The 17225-nt window shown below is 60.1% G+C and overlaps 10 protein-coding genes across 10 annotated transcripts in view; 4 read left to right on the top strand and 6 right to left on the bottom strand.

Annotated features, from left to right (window-relative positions):
• Nucleotides 1-295, bottom strand: part of SPRG_18927 (hypothetical protein) — a gene marked incomplete at both ends in the record, with an annotated part of 977 nt that extends 682 nt beyond the window's left edge. The window contains one exon of the mRNA XM_012339415.1: nt 12-295. Within this exon, the coding sequence (XP_012194805.1) occupies nt 12-295 (284 nt within the window). The remainder of the gene's footprint in view (nt 1-11) is intronic.
• Nucleotides 296-828: 533 nt separating this feature from the next.
• SPRG_00680 (hypothetical protein) lies at nt 829-2172 on the top strand. Its single transcript, XM_012338904.1, has one exon. It carries the CDS (start codon nt 853-855, stop codon nt 2140-2142), a length of 1290 nt encoding a protein of 429 aa, XP_012194294.1. The 5' UTR covers nt 829-852; the 3' UTR covers nt 2143-2172.
• SPRG_00679 (hypothetical protein) lies at nt 2170-3983 on the bottom strand (the record flags this gene model as incomplete). Its single annotated transcript, XM_012338903.1, has 9 exons — nt 3621-3983; nt 3457-3570; nt 3312-3408; nt 3121-3261; nt 3044-3074; nt 2926-2989; nt 2642-2874; nt 2501-2589; nt 2170-2453 (listed from the first exon to the last, which is right to left on the bottom strand). Exons 1-9 carry the CDS (start codon nt 3930-3932, stop codon nt 2170-2172), a joined length of 1365 nt encoding a protein of 454 aa, XP_012194293.1. The 5' UTR covers nt 3933-3983.
• An 802-nt stretch (nt 3984-4785) lies between these two features.
• Nucleotides 4786-7337, top strand: SPRG_00678 (cell division cycle protein 48). Its single transcript, XM_012338902.1, has 2 exons — nt 4786-4827; nt 4883-7337. The coding sequence occupies exons 1-2, from the start codon at nt 4817-4819 to the stop codon at nt 7281-7283; spliced, it is 2412 nt and encodes an 803-aa protein (XP_012194292.1). The 5' UTR covers nt 4786-4816; the 3' UTR covers nt 7284-7337.
• A 773-nt stretch (nt 7338-8110) lies between these two features.
• SPRG_00677 (hypothetical protein) lies at nt 8111-9757 on the top strand. Its single transcript, XM_012338901.1, has 5 exons — nt 8111-8418; nt 8480-8679; nt 8727-8855; nt 8903-9390; nt 9435-9757. Exons 1-5 carry the CDS (start codon nt 8158-8160, stop codon nt 9674-9676), a joined length of 1320 nt encoding a protein of 439 aa, XP_012194291.1. The 5' UTR covers nt 8111-8157; the 3' UTR covers nt 9677-9757.
• A 250-nt stretch (nt 9758-10007) lies between these two features.
• On the bottom strand, nt 10008-10791 carry SPRG_00676 (hypothetical protein). The gene has a single exon (XM_012338900.1). The coding sequence runs from the start codon at nt 10773-10775 to the stop codon at nt 10059-10061; it is 717 nt and encodes a 238-aa protein (XP_012194290.1). The 5' UTR covers nt 10776-10791; the 3' UTR covers nt 10008-10058.
• A 749-nt stretch (nt 10792-11540) lies between these two features.
• SPRG_00675 (hypothetical protein) lies at nt 11541-12342 on the top strand. Its single transcript, XM_012338899.1, has 3 exons — nt 11541-11762; nt 11812-11916; nt 11962-12342. Exons 2-3 carry the CDS (start codon nt 11819-11821, stop codon nt 12317-12319), a joined length of 456 nt encoding a protein of 151 aa, XP_012194289.1. The 5' UTR covers nt 11541-11762; nt 11812-11818; the 3' UTR covers nt 12320-12342.
• Nucleotides 12302-13083, bottom strand: SPRG_00674 (hypothetical protein). Its single transcript, XM_012338898.1, has 5 exons — nt 12962-13083; nt 12836-12911; nt 12666-12788; nt 12519-12615; nt 12302-12469 (listed from the first exon to the last, which is right to left on the bottom strand). The coding sequence occupies exons 1-5, from the start codon at nt 13057-13059 to the stop codon at nt 12360-12362; spliced, it is 504 nt and encodes a 167-aa protein (XP_012194288.1). The 5' UTR covers nt 13060-13083; the 3' UTR covers nt 12302-12359.
• Nucleotides 13084-13219: 136 nt separating this feature from the next.
• SPRG_00673 (hypothetical protein) lies at nt 13220-15455 on the bottom strand (the record flags this gene model as incomplete). The annotated part of the gene is made up of 6 exons (XM_012338897.1): nt 15202-15455; nt 15102-15152; nt 14499-15050; nt 14252-14455; nt 13983-14204; nt 13220-13931 (listed from the first exon to the last, which is right to left on the bottom strand). Exons 1-6 carry the CDS (start codon nt 15414-15416, stop codon nt 13220-13222), a joined length of 1956 nt encoding a protein of 651 aa, XP_012194287.1. The 5' UTR covers nt 15417-15455.
• A 296-nt stretch (nt 15456-15751) lies between these two features.
• SPRG_00672 (hypothetical protein) lies at nt 15752-17079 on the bottom strand. Its single transcript, XM_012338896.1, has 4 exons — nt 16688-17079; nt 16493-16637; nt 16014-16448; nt 15752-15958 (listed from the first exon to the last, which is right to left on the bottom strand). Exons 1-4 carry the CDS (start codon nt 17032-17034, stop codon nt 15881-15883), a joined length of 1005 nt encoding a protein of 334 aa, XP_012194286.1. The 5' UTR covers nt 17035-17079; the 3' UTR covers nt 15752-15880.
• Between the last annotated feature and the right edge of the window lie 146 nt (nt 17080-17225).

The following is a 17225-nucleotide window of genomic DNA, read 5'->3' as shown; positions in this document are numbered from 1 at the left end:
GGCCTGGGCACATCCACTGGAGGTCACCAGGCGCGAGCTTGCCGCGGTGGCCGCAAAAGTCCTCGTGAAGCATCGTGCCGGGCGAGTGCGGCAAGAGATACGTGATGGTCTCAAAGCCGCGGTGCGGGTGGTCGGGAAACCCGCCGGGGAGCTGCACGTGGAACTCGTCGAGCATCAAGAACGGGTCGAGGCGGCGCAGCATCGGGTGACCAATGGACCGGCGCACGGTCGCACCGACACCTTCGCGCTGGGCCACCGAGACAAAGCTCTTGGAAATGGATCGGGATGTGATCATGCTGGTCAATTGAAGAATGAGCTGGACAAATGACAAGCAAAACATGCCTGGAAGATGCTTCCACCGTCAACCAACGTCTGTGATTGGCTCCAATGGATGCCGCACCGGGCCGTGATTGGTTCATTTCAAGACCATGACCAAGGAAGATCTCAGAGGCCCGAGGCAGTATCTTCCTTCGCTTACCATGCAAGCTTCGGGGACTTCCAGAGTTATCTCGAGAGCCTCACAATATCATCCAACGCAATGGGCGAGACGCCACACCATCGCATGTCGTGATCGCCGTGCTCGCTTCGCCCATCGCATCCGGTGCCGTATCGACTAGCTAGTTGCACGACGGGTTGATCCATCGAGCCTAGCTTTTCAAACACTTCGCGCCTTGCTCTCAAGTCGCGGATGCTGGCGTCGTCCCAACTTCAGCACAAGTTGGTCGGCCGAGGATTCTAAAGGGTGGTGTTTCGATCCATTCTCTTGTTTATTGTATTGCATACGATGGGCAAGACACTGGATGGGCGCCAACCATTGCTTTGTTTGGGATTGAAACAGCAAGTGCAACAAGCATGGCGTCGAACGAGATGGCGGAGCTGGTCGGCTTCTTGTCGAGCCCGCGCGCGGACCTGCGGCAGTCGGCGATGCAACTGGCGCTCGGGCTCACGGCCACGGACGCCGGCGTGCACCAACTCATCAAGGCGGACGCGGTCAAGGCGCTCTGCCGCCTCGTGAGCGACGTCAACACGATCGCGCGCGACGCGATCCATGCGCTCGTCAACATCACGGCGACGCACCCGGTCGCGTGCGAGAGCGCGCTGCAGTTTGACATTGTGAACCGCCTCATGAACCAGCTCGACTCGGACTTTGCGCACAAAGACCTCTCGATGATGCTCTTGGCCAACGTGACGACGACGCCCGACGGCGCCAAGGCGCTCGTGGCCAACGACGCCAAGTACAAGGTCCGCGAGGTCATCTTGCAGAACCTCACGATGCTCTTCCTCGAGAGCGAGCCCGAGCCCGATGGCGTCGACCTCGCGTCCGGCGAACCCAAGTGGGACGACGACTACCAGTACATTGCCAACGTGCTCGCCAACATTACGCAGCTCGAGGAAGGTCGCGACTTTCTCCTCCAGATGCGCAAGACCGAAGCGTCGTCGACGCCGCAAGCCCTCGTCCAGGTGCTCCTGCCGCAGATCCACTCGCCCAACGTCGTGCGCCGCCGCGGCATCGTGCAGGCCGTGCGCAACCTCTGCTTTGACAGCGACAACCACTTTTTTCTCTACGACTCGCTCGACGTCGTCGGCCACATGCAGAAGCGCCTTGTTGGCCCCGAGCCGCTCGAACTCGAGGAGAAGAACGGGCTGAGCGCGCTCGTGCTGTCGAGCCTCGGTCCCAAGAAGAAGCGCGAGTCGGACGACGTCGTGCGCCAGGCCGTCGTCGAGTGCCTCCTCCTCTTGTGCTCGTCCCGGAACGGCCGCAACGTCCTGCGCCAGCGCAAGGTCTACCCGATCGTGCGCAACGCCCACATCGTCGAGGGCAACGACGAGATTAGCGACCAAATTTACAAGCTCGTGGATTTTCTCATCCGCGACGAAGAAGGCGAGGAGCCGGATTGGAACGAGATCCGCGCCAAGTCGCTCGGCGTCTCCAACGACGACGTCGCGACCACTTCGACGCCCGCCGCCGCGCCGGTCTTTGAATCCGTGCTCGACAAGCCGGCGCCGATCAAGGCCGCCGCGGCGATCCACGTCGAAGAAGACGTGGACGAGGACTGTGCGGCCGCGCTGGCCAACGAGATCAACCTCCTTGACGTGAGCAGCGACGAAGAGGACGACGACGTGCCGCCGCTTGCGCCTTAACTCGATAATTACTGTTTTAAACCATGCCTAGACAGTCGAGTCGGGCAGCTGCGTGTAGTTGCGCCTCGCTTCAGCGTACGACGTGACGAGCGGGCGCTCGGTCGTGAGCAGCGGCGACGCCGAGTCCAGCGGCTCGACCGCGAGCACAATCGGAATCGCGCGCGTCTTGGTCGCGGGTAGCATGACGGCGGGCGCAAGCGAAGGCTCGTTGTGCTGGTGCATGTAAAACACGAGGAGGAGGAGCGTCGCGGCCGCAAAGATGGAGCCGTAGAGGAAGAGGTGCTCCCAGATGAGGAACGTCCGGTCGTCGTCTTCGCCGTGGATGTGCCCCGTCCGCCCTTGCAGACGCCGTCGTTACACGCAAAGCCGACGCGCATGTTGCCCGCGTCAAAGAGCGTGTAGTACGTCTTCATAAATACATCGCCGAGGACCCACCACGCTTCGGTGCTACGAGTGTGCTGCGTCACGAGATCGAAACACACACCAGAAGCTGTCGTACCCGGAATTTTGGAGCTGGAGCCGGCACTGGCCATTGTCCATGCACGCCACATAGTCGTTCGGCTGCAGCTCAAAGACGTTGTCGGGTGCCATGCCAAAACGCAGCGCTGGAAAGCTCGAGAGCGCAACGTCCCAGCACGTGACGCCATCGCAGTTGAGGCCGGCCGTGATCGACGCCACAATCGCGTCAAACTGCGTGCCCGGGATGCTAATGAGCGACGTGCCCGTGTCGACCTAGTACACGTCAAGCGGTGACGCGACGGCATCATGCACGCGGGGTTCTACAATGGCGTAGCAGAACGGCGCGCAGTAGTTGCTCGTTGCGTTGCCGACCGCAAAGCCATTCATCCTAGCATGCACTTCAATACGAAGAAGACGTGAAAGAAGAAGAGAAGCACGGTACTTGACGGCCCAGTACGTATACGTGTCGACGTCTGGTTCATGCATACTCGTCAACGAATGAAGATAATTGAGAACTACCTGGTAGCTTGACCACGGGCGTATAATGCCAGCTCGCATTCGGTCCGACGACAGAGAGGTCGTAGCCGCCAAGGTGCAGCTGAGAGCCGAGCATCGTCGGGTCGGCGTCATGTAAAAAGCAAACATGTTGCCCAGTTTTGGCTACAGACAATGGGTCGTTGGTGACGACGAGAACCTCGTGCGCAGAAGACCGACGTTGTCCTGGATAAGCAGCGAGAAGAGCGTCGGGCGCGTGATCTTCGCGAGACTCTCGAACGCAAGGCCGACGAGGCCGTCGGCGATGAACAGCTGCACGCATAGCATGAGTCAATCAATCCCTTCGCATCGCATGGGTACCTCGAGGGCTTTGGTTTCAGACGTCACGACGCCAAAGCGCGCGTTGGGGATCGTGAACGGGCCGAGGCCGATCGTGTCAACGCCAATGACGCCACGCACGGCGCCGCTGCCGTACTACAGAGCGCACGCATGAGATCCACATCACAAGTGCAAGGTCGGATTACGGTGTCAAGGAACTGTTCGTCGACGCTGTGGTACGTGCTCGAGAGGCTCGCGTCAAAGGCGGCGTGGACGCCGCAGGTTGTGCAGTCGATGCTGGGCACCCACGTATCGCTGCTGCCCGTGTCGAAGACGACGCTGAGGTTCTGCTGCGGCGACCCGAACGCGAGCTCGCCGACGTACTGGACGTTGCCATAGTTTTCAAGCGGGACGCTGGCAATCGACGCATTGCTGCCGACGAGGCGCCGCGTCAAGTGCAGCGTGTGGTGGGCGGCGGCGGTCGCGGCGCCGGCGACGAGGAGGCGCAGCCAGACCATCGATCGATCTGCTCTCCGACCACGATACCGTACACTCGGCCACAGTATGCACCCGCTCCGGATTGGTCGAGCTCGGTGGGTTCGGCACGGCCAAATAATCGCCGGCCAAACAGCACTTGGCATTTGTAGCAAGCGAAACGGTTGACCTCTCCTTGCGTGTACCTGGTGCTTGGGCCAGAGGCAGGAGGATGCTGCCATCGGCATGGAGGCCACTCGACGCCTAGAAGAGGGCGGCAACGACCCGTTCCGCATGACCGCAGTTGATGGCATCGTCCCGGATGCAAGCAACTCGTGGCAGTAGATGAGGATCGGTCCAAGGTCCGTGTAGTGTATTAGAACCGGTATGAGAGCGCACACGACGACGACAAGCGCCGGCTTCACGGAGCTTCGGCGGCGGCGGCGCGCATGACTCGTCGACGATGCTGCCGCAATGGGCGACAGGCGCGCCTCTGGGTGCTCGGCGAATCGACCTCGCAGGTACGCCAATGTATCCGACGGCGTCGCAACTTGGCAACGCGTGGCCGTCCCGTCGGTCACATGCCTGCCATGGTGGTCCAAGCTCCTCATGGTCGTCCTCCATGCATCTGCCTCTCCATCCATATCCATCACCGTGCAGTGTCTCCTCCATGGTTAGCCTTCTCCATGCAGGTGCATCGCACCTTGCATCGTCCCATCGCCGTGGTGACGTGGACGCTGGAAGCGCGGAACCATATCTCGAAATTTCGGCCGATTTCGCGTTGAATGTTGGTCGCCGTATACAAAAAGCAAGTCACACAAATTCTAGGGTAGGGCGCCGGATAGTTTATCCGGAGAGAAGATCCGATATCGTGCGGCTCCCACGGGATTTTCATTTTCCAAAGAAGTCGGCCGGCGGCAGCAGCAGCATGGGTGACAAGTACGCAGACCGGACGAGGATGCGAATGGAGATGCTCATGGACTCTTCCTCGTAGAAAGCCGGAGTTCAACGCTGGGATCATGGACCGCAAGCGGTCGCCCAACCGCCTCATTGTGGACGAAGCGACGAACGATGACAACTCGGTCGTGGCGCTGAGCATGGCCAAGATGGAGGAACTTCAGCTCTTCCGCGGTGACACGGTGCTCATCAAGGGCAAGCTGGGCCATGAGAGCGTCTGCATCGTGCTCCAGGACGATAACTGCGAGGAAGGCAACATCCGCATGAACCGCGTCGTGCGCAAGAACCTCCGCGTGCGCCTCGGTGACCTCGTGTCGATCCACGCCTGCGGCGACGTGCCGTACGGCAAGCGCATCCATGTGCTCCCGATTGACGACACGATCGAAGGCGTCACGGGCAACCTCTTTGAGGTCTACTTGAAGCCGTACTTTTTGGAGGCGTACCGCCCCGTGAAGAAGGGCGACCTCTTCTTGGTGCGCCAGGCCATGCACCCCGTCGAATTCAAGGTCGTCGAGACGGACCCTGCGCCGTACTGCATTGTCGCACCGGACACGATCATCCATTGCGAAGGCGAGCCCATCAAGCGTGAGGACGAAGAGAAGCTCGACGAAGTGGGCTACAGCGACATTGGTGGCTGCCGCCGCCAAATGGCTCAGATTCGCGAAATGATTGAGCTCCCGCTTCGCCACCCGACGCTCTTCAAGACGCTTGGTGTCAAGCCGCCGCGTGGTGTCTTGCTCTACGGCCCCCCAGGCTCGGGCAAGACCTTGATGGCACGCGCCGTCGCCAACGAGACGGGTGCTTTCTTCTTCTTGATTAACGGCCCGGAAATCATGTCCAAGATGGCCGGCGAGTCGGAGAGCAACCTCCGCAAGGCTTTCGAGGAGGCTGAGAAGAACGCTCCCGCCATCATCTTCATTGATGAGATCGACTCGATCGCGCCTAAGCGTGAGAAGACCAACGGTGAAGTCGAACGTCGCATCGTCTCGCAGCTCTTGACGCTTATGGACGGCATGAAGAAGCGCTCAAGCGTCGTCGTCATTGGCGCCACGAACCGCCCCAACAGCATTGACGCTGCTCTCCGCCGCTTCGGTCGCTTCGATCGCGAAATCGACATTGGTGTCCCGGACGAGAACGGCCGCCTCGAAATCTTCCGCATCCACACGCGCAACATGAAGCTTGACGACACGGTGGACCCCGAGGCGATCGCCCGCGACACGCACGGCTTTGTGGGTGCCGATATGGCTGCTCTCTGTACCGAAGCTGCGCTGCAGTGCATCCGCGAGAAGATGGACGTCATTGACATTGAAGACGAGTCGATCGACGCCGAGATCTTGGACGCGATGGCGGTCACCCAGGAGCACTTCAAGTACGCGCTCGGTGTGTCGAACCCGTCGTCGCTCCGCGAGACGACGGTCGAAGTGCCCAACGTCAGCTGGAAGGACATTGGTGGTCTCGAGTCGGTCAAGCGCGAGCTCCGCGAGCTCGTTCAGTACCCCGTCGAGCACCCCGAGAAGTTCGAGAAGTATGGTATGTCGGCCTCGAAGGGCGTGCTCTTTTACGGCCCGCCCGGTTGCGGTAAGACGCTCCTCGCCAAGGCCGTCGCCAACGAGTGCCAGGCCAACTTTATCTCGGTCAAGGGCCCCGAGCTCCTCACCATGTGGTTTGGTGAGTCGGAAGCCAACGTCCGCGAAATCTTTGACAAGGCACGGGCGGCCGCACCGTGCGTCTTGTTCTTTGATGAGCTCGACTCGATTGCGCAGCAGCGTGGCGGTTCGTCGGGTGACGCTGGTGGTGCCGGTGACCGCGTCATGAACCAGCTCCTGACGGAAATGGACGGCATGGGTGCCAAGAAGAATGTTTTCTTTATTGGCGCGACCAACCGTCCCGACATCATTGACCCGGCCCTCATGCGCCCTGGTCGTCTTGACCAGCTCATCTTCATCCCGATGCCCGACCTCGAGTCGCGCCTTTCGATTTTAAAGGCTGCGTTGCGCAAGAGTCCCGTCTCGAAGGATGTCGATCTTAACTACCTCGCCGCCCAGACGGACAAGTTTACGGGTGCCGACTTGACGGAGATTTGCCAGCGCGCCGCCAAGCTCGCGATCCGCGAGTCGATCCAGCGCGACATGGAGCGCGATCGCCTCCGCGCCGAGGCCGGCGACGATATGCAGGACATTGAAGAAGACGACCCGGTGCCCGAGATTACGGCCGCGCACTTTGAGGAAGCCGTGCGCAACGCGCGCCGCTCGGTGAGCGACCGCGACTTGCAGCAGTACTCTACGTTTGCGCAGACGTTGCAGCAGTCGCGCTCGCAGGTCAACTCGGCTGGCGGCTCCTTGGCCAACTTTAGCTTCCCCGGCCGCAACATCATTGGTGGTGGCGCCGGTGCGGCGGCGGCGGCTGTCGACGAAGACGAAGAAGACCTCTACAGCTAGAGTACACGCAGGACTTAAGGTGGACGCGGAACCTTAAATTATTTTTGTACTCGATTGCATACTTACTGTTGAATTCTACGCCGGGAATCACTTTTCAGATCTGGAAGGTCTGCGCTGTGGCGTTGAGGCAACACCACCTGGTAGTACTTGGACGACTTCCGGTCAGCTAGGGGCTCCGAGCGACGAAGGCGCCGACCCCCACTCGTCGAAGGTGCCGAGTCGCCACCACGAATCTCACCAAAAGATCGCTGAAGCGGCCACTCCGATTGGTGTAAATTTAGCCAATCCGCGCCGCGTTGGTTTTGAGCTCGAAACGGGCGTGGGCAGAAACCGCCGAGCGTTGGCCAGCCCGAGGGCACCCGCGAGACGCTGCCGAAAACGCTTGTGCGTTCCAGATGGATGCTTCAATCGGTGAGGTCGGCCGCGTCTGGCGCGGACGACGAGAGGAAATTGCCGCCAGCAGCTGGAAGCTTCTCCGGCGCCAAACCTGCTCCAAGAAATCGAACGTCGCATTTGGTTTCGGCTTGGAATAGTCGGCGTCTTCTGATTGGCCATAATTCGTACGACTTGCGCCCTCGCCTTGCATTTCCATATTTTTCAATGCGCCGACGAAGGTTTCCAATACAAAAGCCCAATACGTTGAAAATTCGAAAAAGAGAAGTTACAAGTGGACGGCTTTTTGGCCAATCACTGTGTTGAGGGCTAGGTTGTCAAGAGTTTGCCAATCAAAAGCGTCCAAGGAGAAGATTTTGGCCAATAAAACACCAACACCCCTTCAGAGGCCTTGAAGATCTACTATGCGTACAACCGCGTCGTGGATCCAGAAACGAAAAAGCCTTCCCGACCGATAACGGCAAGGAAACGGCCCATCGCCATGTACGCCCAAGGCCACGCTTACGACGACCACGACGGCCGCCACGACCAGCAGATGCAGGGCCTCCTCCATGAGCAGTACCAAATGCAGTCGCACCTGCTCCATGCGCCGGTGCACCACATGCACCACGACCGCGCCCACGAGCATGGTGGCGCCATGGTGCACCCGACGATGCATCTCAAGGACAAGTCGGCCGACAGCATGCGCCTCGCCATGAACACGCACGACATGGGCGGCCTCATGGAGACCAGCGACCACCTTGTATGCACTTGCCTTTCGTGCTATATGAAGTGTGCGTGAGCCTTATTGCGCCCATGATTAGATGCAGCGCATGTACGACCAGGACGACGACGAAGAAGAGGACGACGTCAAGCGTTCCAAAGGTGACGCGAACAGCAAGAAGCCGTGGACGCGCGAAGAGAACGAGAAGCTCATGCAGCTCGTCAAGCAGTATGGCGCCAAGCGCTGGTCGCTCATCGCGATGCACCTCCCAGGCCGCGTCGGCAAGCAATGCCGCGAGCGGTACACCGAACTCCCGTATGCGCGCCAATAACTCACGCCACCCATAGCTGGCACAACCATCTGAACCCTGCTGTGCGCAAGGATGCGTGGACCGCGGAGGAGGATTACGTGATCTTCGAATGCCACAAGAACGTCGGCAACCAGTGGGCTGAGATCTCCAAGATGCTGCCCGGCCGGTATGTCCAGGGACGTCACAGTAAAATGGGATTCAAGCCTTACGTAGTACGGACAATGCCATCAAGAACCGGTATTACTCGACGATGCGCCGCATGCAGCGCCAATCGCTCCGGAAGAAGGGCTGCACACGCGAGACGAAGCCGCGGTCGCAGTCGCTGATCGTGTCGCCGACCAGCAGCGACGCCCACCACATGTTCCCTCGCGGCGCGCCGTTCCAGAAGCTCGTGCTCTCGGCCAACGGCAAGATGGACGGCAATGGCAGCAACCACAACAATGGGAACTTTCTCAGCGAGTACGACCCGCGCAACCACCACAACGGCATGGAGTTTGGCACGGGTCCGTTCGCGAACAACCACAGCAGCAACGGCGGTGGCTATGCCGGTGAATTCCAGCACTCGCCGTTCGAGTACCAGCAGCACCTGCGCCGTCACTCGTCGACGTCGGACGCGCCGCACATGATGCTGTACCCGCCGACCGGCATGATGCACACGTCACCGACATCGTCGTCGTCGGGCATGTACGACAACCAGCGCGGTACGAACGTGTCTTCTGTAGCCCATATCTCAATATGTATCTAGAAGACGGCAAGCACGACGAGAAGCACCACCACGACACGCACGCGCACCACCGCGTATTAGACGACTTGCAGATGCGCGAGCAGAACAACGCGACGCGGCCTGTCTCGGTGACGGCGCGCCTCTTCCAGAATACGCATCCGTCCATGGTCAAAGGTGGCAACCAAGAGCTGGACGGCGGCGCGAAAGACAAGATGCTCCTCAAGCCCGCGTACGACGTCGAGACGCAAGAAGTCTACATCTAAACGCGCAGCAGGCCTTCATTTCCATGCAACAACTTATATCGTAGACGTAACCCAACAACAATCCACTAGTTTATTAGGCAACCTTTGTCGGCGTTTGTGTGCGATCCTCGAGGCACGGCGCGACTATAGCGGGAAGGAGCCACTGGGGAAGAGCTGCAGCCACAGTTGCATCAGATCGTGGCAAGGTTGTCGGTACATCGGAGGGACTGAGAGAGATGCAAGGCGACGCAGGGCCTAGGTCGGAAGGAGCCAGGGTCGACAGCAACCGTCCAGAATGACGATTTATCGCGAGCAGGCGTGGAATGGCGGCGGGCCCAACGTCTCATTGCGGTGTGGGGGGACGGAGGAGGGTATTGGTTTGTACACATTGCATTGGGGGGTGTCAGCAGCTCGGCGCGTCCTTGATAACTACTGTACTACTACGACACTCCTGCTCCAAGATGGTTTCGAGCATCGCCATTTTCTTGCCGCCGCTGCGCGCACGCTGAAGGACGAGCGGCGGCGCTTTCATGAGCGGCGCGCCGCCCTTGACGCGGCTCGCGAGCTTGATTTTATTCATTTCCATGTACACGGACGGCGTCGTCAGAAACGCCAGCACGAGCTGGAGGTACCCCTCGGCGATGAGCGGGCATTGCAGATGCGGCTTCTCGGCGCCAATCTCGACGAGGCCGGTCGCGTACGCGCAGAAGAGGCGGGCGCGCATCGCAGCGAGGCCATCATCGACTACCGAGTTGCTAAAGAGGCGCAGCGCCCACTTCTTGGGCGGCAGCTCGAGGTCCTGGACGAGGTCGAGGACGGCGCTGCAGTGCTGGCAGTGGCCGGCCTCGAGGAGCCCGTCGATCTGGTTCTGGAGCTCCAGGAAGCGCGAGAAGCGCTTGCGGATGTTCCACACGAGGCCATTGCGCGTGTTGGCCATCTCAATGTCGTACTCCATGTGCGTGCCATCGGCCGCGAGGATCGGGCGCACGGAGCGCACGACCAGGTGGACAAAGGCCATGGACTTGGGCACCTTGCCGTGCTTGAGCGTCGTCGGCGCCTTGGGCATGACCTTCTCTGCGCTGAGCGCGCTCATCGCGCGATGGCCGACAAAGGTTCCCATGCGTTCTACAGCGAATTGCACACTGGCGGCGAACCGAGTCGTGGCATCTTCGATTTGTAATAAAATACGTCCATTTGATTTCTTATTTCTTATCGCTGGCATAGAAAAAGTCCTTCGAATCGGAATATTATTATACGGTCGCCCAATCACACGCAAGTTGAACAAGTGGCCTAAAAAGTACTTCAACTTGGAGGGTTCAATCCGTCCGCGCGGCCGTACATTGACATGTACGTACGCTTGAGCTAGGTGTTTGTATGAACAGACGTACGCCATGTCGGGGTACAGGGTGCAGGATCGCAGGTGACCGAGACCACCAACACGACAGGCAGGCGCCGACGGGCCGTAGCCGACGCGGTGGCGCATCCGATCCAAGCGAACGCACGCCAGACGTGCTTGCCCGTGCGACGATACAGGATGTGGCGCGTCTAGAGGCCAAGGACAGGCGCTGGCAGTGTCAGTTAATCCCAGGAAGATCCGATCCGGGTGCACGAGGAACAGCGTCTGAGTTCAAAGTGGGATTCGCACCCGCTTCGTTGAATTGCAGCCGTGGGATGAGAGTTCAGCCGTGTCACTGGCGTTTCCTCCGCCGACAACCGCGCGCCTCTGCCGCCGCCGATGCGTTGAGGGGCGGCAGCTATTATAGACTATTATAGAGAGGGAGGCTTGCTGGAGTGAGTGGGGGTCGTGACAGCAGATTGCAGCACGTGTCGAAAGGCCCTATGTAAAAATACACCCGATGACGGCGCGCATCTGCAGCGGTCCTAAATTTAGCGGCATCAAAGTATGGGATGCGGGGCACGCAGCAGCAGGCCGAGATCGCAAGCTTGATCGCCGAGTGCAGCCGCGCGCTCGAGGCAGACCCCTCGTGCCTCAAGACGCATGCCATCCGGGGTCATGCGTGCCTCAAGGCCAAGCGCTGGGCCATGGCCGTCGACGACTTTAGCGCGATCCCGACGTCCGCGGCGACGATGTCCATGGTCGCTTCAGGCACGCGCCTTCGTCTGCGTCCTACGCTCATGCCTCTTGCACCATGTAGTCGAGGCATGGCGCTCTTCCAATGTGGCCTCATCGAACGCGCGCATGCGGACTTTTCGACCGTCTTGAGCATCAACCCGACCCACGTCATGGCCCGCTACGCCCGGTATCCTGCCGTCCTGATAGGATATAGCCATGACGCGTCGCATAGCGCGGGGTGCTACAACACGGAGGGCGAATTCCAGCGTGCGATCCAAGACTACACAATTGCGCTCGAGTGCGACGGCCACGACAAGAGCATGCTCGAGCGTGGCGGCGGTCGGCTCTACCTGCACGAGACGGCCGAGAAGGTCATCAACGACAAGCTCAACCGCAGCTACCACCGATCGACGCCCCGCGACGCACTGTCGTCGCCGCTTCGAAAGCGCCATAGCTCCCCGTCGGTCCGGTCGCCCATAAAGCCGCCATTGGCGCGCACCGCATCCGTCGACGTCGCGCGCGTCACGGTCGACCTCTCGGCCCTCTGCGCCAAGAAGCCGCTCATCAAGAAGGTCACCGTGACGTTATAACACGCTCCACCGTTGCTCCTCGAGTTTAGTTGGTAGCCTCTCACTTGGTGGTGGTCGCGGAGCGGACGTCGAGCTCTTGCGTGACGAGCGAGATGTAGTCTTCGTAGTAGATCCGTCCCGTGTCGGCGTCTTTGGCCACGTGCATGAAGCCTACATACGCAGCACGTAGTTCGCACGGTCAATCGCGCTGGCGTACTACCTTCGAGCTCCTTCTCGCGGAAGGGCGTGCCTTTGGTCAAGAGCAGCTCCTTCATGACGTCGGCCTCGAGATAACCCTTCTTGTCCGGGTCGAGCACCTACCCTCCCTGTATGACCCGACTGCCACGTGTACTCGCGAGGGTCGTACGCGGAAGGCTGCCATGAGCGCCTCGTCCGAGTCGGGCTCGTACTCGTGGCTGTACATGACCTCGAGCATCTTCTTTTCAAATTTCTCGTAGGTCACAAAGGTCGACGGCTCGTCGTCTTGCATCTACATCACTGTCGATCCATGCTCCTCATCCTCATCGACGTCAATACCTCGGGCAGAATCTTCTTGATGATGTCCTTCTCGCTCGGGTACGCGCCGAGGTACCGCATGATCGTGCTCACTTCTCTACCACATCCCTCTCGATGCATGTTCAGCCGTCGCTCGCTCGTACGTACTCTTGGATGACGCAGCCCTTGCGCTCCTTGTCGAACATGTCGAAGGCGCTGCGGATCTGCGCGCGCAAGTACGCGTCCATGTCGGGCGACGGGTCCATCGCGCCGAAACCTCCAAATGGCTCAAGCTTGGTCGACGATCATCATCATCCTCATCCTCATCATCATCCTGCATGGTTGATGGTCCTAGTACGCCCTCGGCCGTGGTCCGTCTACGAACCGCTTCGCGCATGTAAAACTTGGAAACAACATTATTAACGTTTACTCGTCCGTGAAACCCGTGACCTCCATGTTGACGACCAGCGTCAGCACGTTCTCGAGCTCTTGCTTGGACTTGTACTTGGGCAGATCGATGCGGTTGAAGCACGTGTGGGCGCGCGGAAACGTGTGCTCGGGGTACGCGACCGTGTTGAGCGTAAAGTGGCAGATCCGGCCGTCGTAGCTCGTGAGCGCCTTGAAGCCTTGGACCGGCACGCGCGACGAGCCGGTCGTAAACTGCAAGAGGCGCGCGCGCTCTTCGTCCGAGAAGGCGCCAACGACCTCCCAAAACCACACGAGGAGCTCCGGCGGCATGTCTTCCGAGCTCTCGGTATGCGCCTTCCAGTCGTCCTGATCGATCGACGGCACGCCGCAGAGGACGAGCTCGAGCTCTTGGTAGTCAAACACCAAGATGAGTTCTTGCGGAAGCACCTCAAAGACGCCGGCCATGAGGTGCTGAAGCTGCTCCGAGAAGCTCTCGAGCATGATGTAGCGCAGCCGCAGGTAGATGTACTCGAGCTTGTTGGCGTCGTTGACCTCAATGTTGCGGCCGTTCTCCTTGAGATCGATCGTCTCGACGTCGCCGTTGATCTTCCGGTTCGTGACGCTAAAGTCCAAGCAAAGCGCCTCGACGCCGTCGTTTTCCTTCATCCACTTCATGCTCCGGTAGACCTCGTGGTCGACAAACTCCAAGTCGCTGAACGAAATCGGCACGCTACGCATACAGCACATCGTGAGTGCGTCCAGCATGCGAGGAGAATGGTACCCGAGGAGATGCTTGAGCACCGGCAGCGCCAAATGCGCCTTCATGAGCTGCCCTTCGAGGAGCGCACGGCCAAGGAGCCGCCCCGCGCCGCGAAAGTACAAGAGATGGTCCGCACTGGCTTCAATGCTGTTGGGGTTGATCACATACGCCAGCGACTCGACGTGGGCGCACATGAAGAGCCCGATCGTCTCGTCAAAGAGCTTCTCCGTCACCAGCGCAAACCTACAAGTCGAATCCTCAGCAACTTGAAGAGTAAGAAAGGAGGCAACCATTCGCGCTCGAGACCACCGGCGTCGATCGCAACTTCGCCGATAAACTCAATGCGAAGGGGCATGTGGATATGCTCCATTTGCACGCCGAGAAGCTGCTCCATGGACTCGACGAGGATGTTTTCACGGTGAACGCGCATCTTGAGGTGGCCGTCTTCCCACGGCCGGATCAGAGACGACGTTTGCTCGAGGAACCACGAGTACCTACGCGATATCGATGACCGCCAATGATGGCAGGTAGTCGTACTTGTCCTTGAAGGGCAGCGCCGCGACTTGCTCGAGAATCTCCAAGTCCTGCGCCGAGATCTCGTACCCGCGCGACGCCATGGACGCGTCGACCTCGCGGTACTCTTTGAACGTCATGCGCCCTTCGGGGTGGCGCGGTGTCTGCGCGAGCTGCGACACGAACGCGAGCGAGTGCTGGTGCACGAGCTCCGCGCCATGCGCCGCCTCGAGCGCGACGGGATTCGGAACGATGGGATCGCGCTTGCCCCAGTGTCGCTTCCCGTCCGCGCCGACCTTGCGCACCCAGTCCTGTCGGTTGCGCGCGCCGCGCTGACGCGAATTGAGCATGTTCAGGCGGCGAATCGCAAACGAGCGCTGGCGGTTGAACGAGCCCGCGTTGAGGAGGTCCGACTTGCTCAAGTTGGTCGTCGAGATACTGCGGCGCGGCGTCCGTGGCGAGCCCAGCCCGAGCTTGAAGCCCTTGTCTGTACCGCACAAGATGCACGACGACGTCGACGGTTTGTTGGAAAAGTCGCACACTTCGCACTTCCATTGGCGGTCCAATTCTTCCTTCCTACTCATCACCATGCATCAGTCGCGTCCTGTTCTCGCCGCGTCCACGTACGATTCCTGCACGTCTTGGCGCGTGAGCGGTTGGCCATCTTCCGTGTACTGCCTACGCCATGCGCATCAGCTACGGCGGCCTCGGCGAAGCGACGACATACCCGCCGAGCAGCGGCTGCTGCAGCGAGTCTTCAAAGCTGTGCTTTCGGCAGCAGTAGTACATGACGATGACGATCAAGATGCCACCCGTCACGTAGGCGATCCATGGCGGGATCGTCGCGGGCTGCGTGGACGACTCGCTCTGCGCGCAGACGAGCGCCGGCGCGATGAGGAGGCCGGCCACGAGCTTGGTCAGGACGCGGGCCACGGAAAGCATAGCGTCGGAGTCTCTTGAATACGCCAAGTTGGTGAGAATCTTTCGAAAATTAATTCACGGCCGTTGCACCGCATCTCGAAGGTCCATGGATTGAATTGCATTCAAAGATCAAGTCAGAGGATTTCCACGGTTTTAAAATGCAGAAAATTGGCGGCGCGACATCGTCGATATTTTATTAAATTATTGCGCTGCTGGAACCCACGACGGATGTAACACCCACGGCGAGCCGAGTTGGTAACGGACGCCCATGCCACCACGCCCAAGCGGCCGCATGGCAGGCAGGACGCGCGTCGGTCCAAGCTCGCTCATGGCCGACGGCGCTGAGAGGCGTACTAGGTGTCGCACGCTGTCGTGACGGCTGTATGTATGCTGGCCCGCCCCTACAGCTGGCACGCGATGGGCAAGACGGCCTTTCTTCTAAGTCGCAGCGAAGCAAAAGGTTCTGGTTACGTTAGCCGAGCACCCTACTGGCGCGGCGCGACGTACGACGTCAGGTCCTGCGTCCACGACTCATTGTAGTGGCTGCCCAGGATGTCGCGGAACTACGTGGTCGACAGACGAATAAGATGATAAGATTCTGCATGTGGACGCACGCACCTTGGCAACGTCGGCCTCCGTCATGGGCCCCGTAGCGTCCCGACACGCGACGGACGAGAGGACTTCGGCTTCGCCGATACTACCCACGACCATACACGCAATGGACGGATGCGTTCGCTGCACGTCGAGCGTATACTGGATGGCCAAGCTCTCGACCGACGGTTGCGATGGGTACGTGGCCTTCGAGTGGGCGGCGAGCCACGTGAGCGCCTCGGCGCAGCTCGCACGCAGCGCTGGCGAGGCAGGGTGCCACGCCGGAGGGCCGCGCGACGTCAGCAGACTCATCGAGAGCGGCGCGGCGTTGATGACAAAGATGCCCTTCGCCTCCCACGCCTTGGCCTTCGACAGCAGCTTATCGTTCTGGAGTGTCAGATGCGAGTAGCTTTGCACGATCTGCAGCGGGTGCGGCGAGTTCTGGATGAGATCGTCGAGCACCTAATTGGCATGAGCCACGCACGCCACACAACGTAGTGTCGTACATCGAGCGGGTAGCCGCAGATGCCAATGAGGCGCACGAGGCCCTCGCGCTGGAGCTCGGCGAGCGCAGGGATCGCCGTGTGGAGCACAATGTCACGCGCGACAAACTCGACGTCGTGCAGGTACACTGCATCGAGGTACGTAGTCCTACACGTCGCTTGAAGATGCAGCGTCCATATGATCGCGGCGAAGCGTACCCGAGCTTTTGCAGCGACTCGCGCACGCTTTGGCGAATACGGTCGCGCGAGTAGTCAAAGACGCCGTTCGGGTGCAGTGGGCTCGGGTACCGGCCGCACTTGGTCACGAGGATGTACTCGTCGCGGGGCGTGGCAAGGTTGGCGAGCGCAGCGCCGACCACAGTTTCGGCGTTATTGTACCACGGCGACGTATCGATGAGGCGCACGCCATGCGCAAAGGCCGTGCGAAAGGTCTCGGTGGCGACCGCGACCGCTTCGCCCGGGAGCTGCTGGTAGAGGCCGCCGAGGCCGACGGTGCCAAGCGCGAGGCCGTTGGTCCGGGCCTTGAGGTCTTCGATGGACGTCATGGATGATCAAGTTCTTGCTTCGTTGTCCTTCGGCGCTTGGGCATCGGTCTCTCAAAGTCGATACACGTCGGCAATCAGTTTTAAAAACTCGGTGGGATCATCCGGATACGATCGGGCGTTCATTGGCAGCGTGGGACGTCAGTGCATACATTGATCCAATGCGCGCCCGCCAAAAGCCAGCCGTCGGGTGC

Source organism: Saprolegnia parasitica (assembly GCF_000151545.1).
Source record: "Saprolegnia parasitica CBS 223.65 unplaced genomic scaffold supercont2.2, whole genome shotgun sequence".
In the NCBI taxonomy this organism is placed as follows: Eukaryota; Oomycota; class Saprolegniomycetes; order Saprolegniales; family Saprolegniaceae; genus Saprolegnia; species Saprolegnia parasitica.
This window is presented reverse-complemented; position numbering and strand designations above follow the sequence as displayed.

Bases quoted from the DNA above. Each gene is read 5' to 3' on its own strand.
- SPRG_00680 (XM_012338904.1), top strand. From the start codon at position 853: ATGGCGTCGAACGAGATGGCGGAGCTGGTCGGCTTCTTGTCGAGCCCG.
- SPRG_00676 (XM_012338900.1), bottom strand. From the start codon at position 10,775: ATGGGAACCTTTGTCGGCCATCGCGCGATGAGCGCGCTCAGCGCAGAG.
- SPRG_00672 (XM_012338896.1), bottom strand. From the start codon at position 17,034: ATGACGTCCATCGAAGACCTCAAGGCCCGGACCAACGGCCTCGCGCTT. The intron at 16,638-16,687 runs GTACGCTTCGCC...AGCGACGTGTAG, and splicing joins GAGTCGCTGCAAAAGCTCGG to GACTACGTACCTCGATGCAG. The intron at 15,959-16,013 runs GTGCGTGCGTCC...TCGACCACGTAG, and splicing joins CGGAGGCCGACGTTGCCAAG to TTCCGCGACATCCTGGGCAG.
- SPRG_00674 (XM_012338898.1), bottom strand. From the start codon at position 13,059: ATGGACCCGTCGCCCGACATGGACGCGTACTTGCGCGCGCAGATCCGC. The intron at 12,912-12,961 runs GTACGTACGAGC...GGGATGTGGTAG, and splicing joins AAGGGCTGCGTCATCCAAGA to AGAAGTGAGCACGATCATGC. The intron at 12,789-12,835 runs GTATTGACGTCG...ACAGTGATGTAG, and splicing joins TCAAGAAGATTCTGCCCGAG to ATGCAAGACGACGAGCCGTC.
- SPRG_00677 (XM_012338901.1), top strand. From the start codon at position 8,158: ATGTACGCCCAAGGCCACGCTTACGACGACCACGACGGCCGCCACGAC. The intron at 8,680-8,726 runs GTACACCGAACT...CGCCACCCATAG, and splicing joins GGCAAGCAATGCCGCGAGCG to CTGGCACAACCATCTGAACC. The intron at 9,391-9,434 runs GTACGAACGTGT...ATATGTATCTAG, and splicing joins CATGTACGACAACCAGCGCG to AAGACGGCAAGCACGACGAG.
- SPRG_00675 (XM_012338899.1), top strand. From the start codon at position 11,819: ATGGCGCTCTTCCAATGTGGCCTCATCGAACGCGCGCATGCGGACTTT. The intron at 11,917-11,961 runs GTATCCTGCCGT...CGCGTCGCATAG, and splicing joins GTCATGGCCCGCTACGCCCG to CGCGGGGTGCTACAACACGG.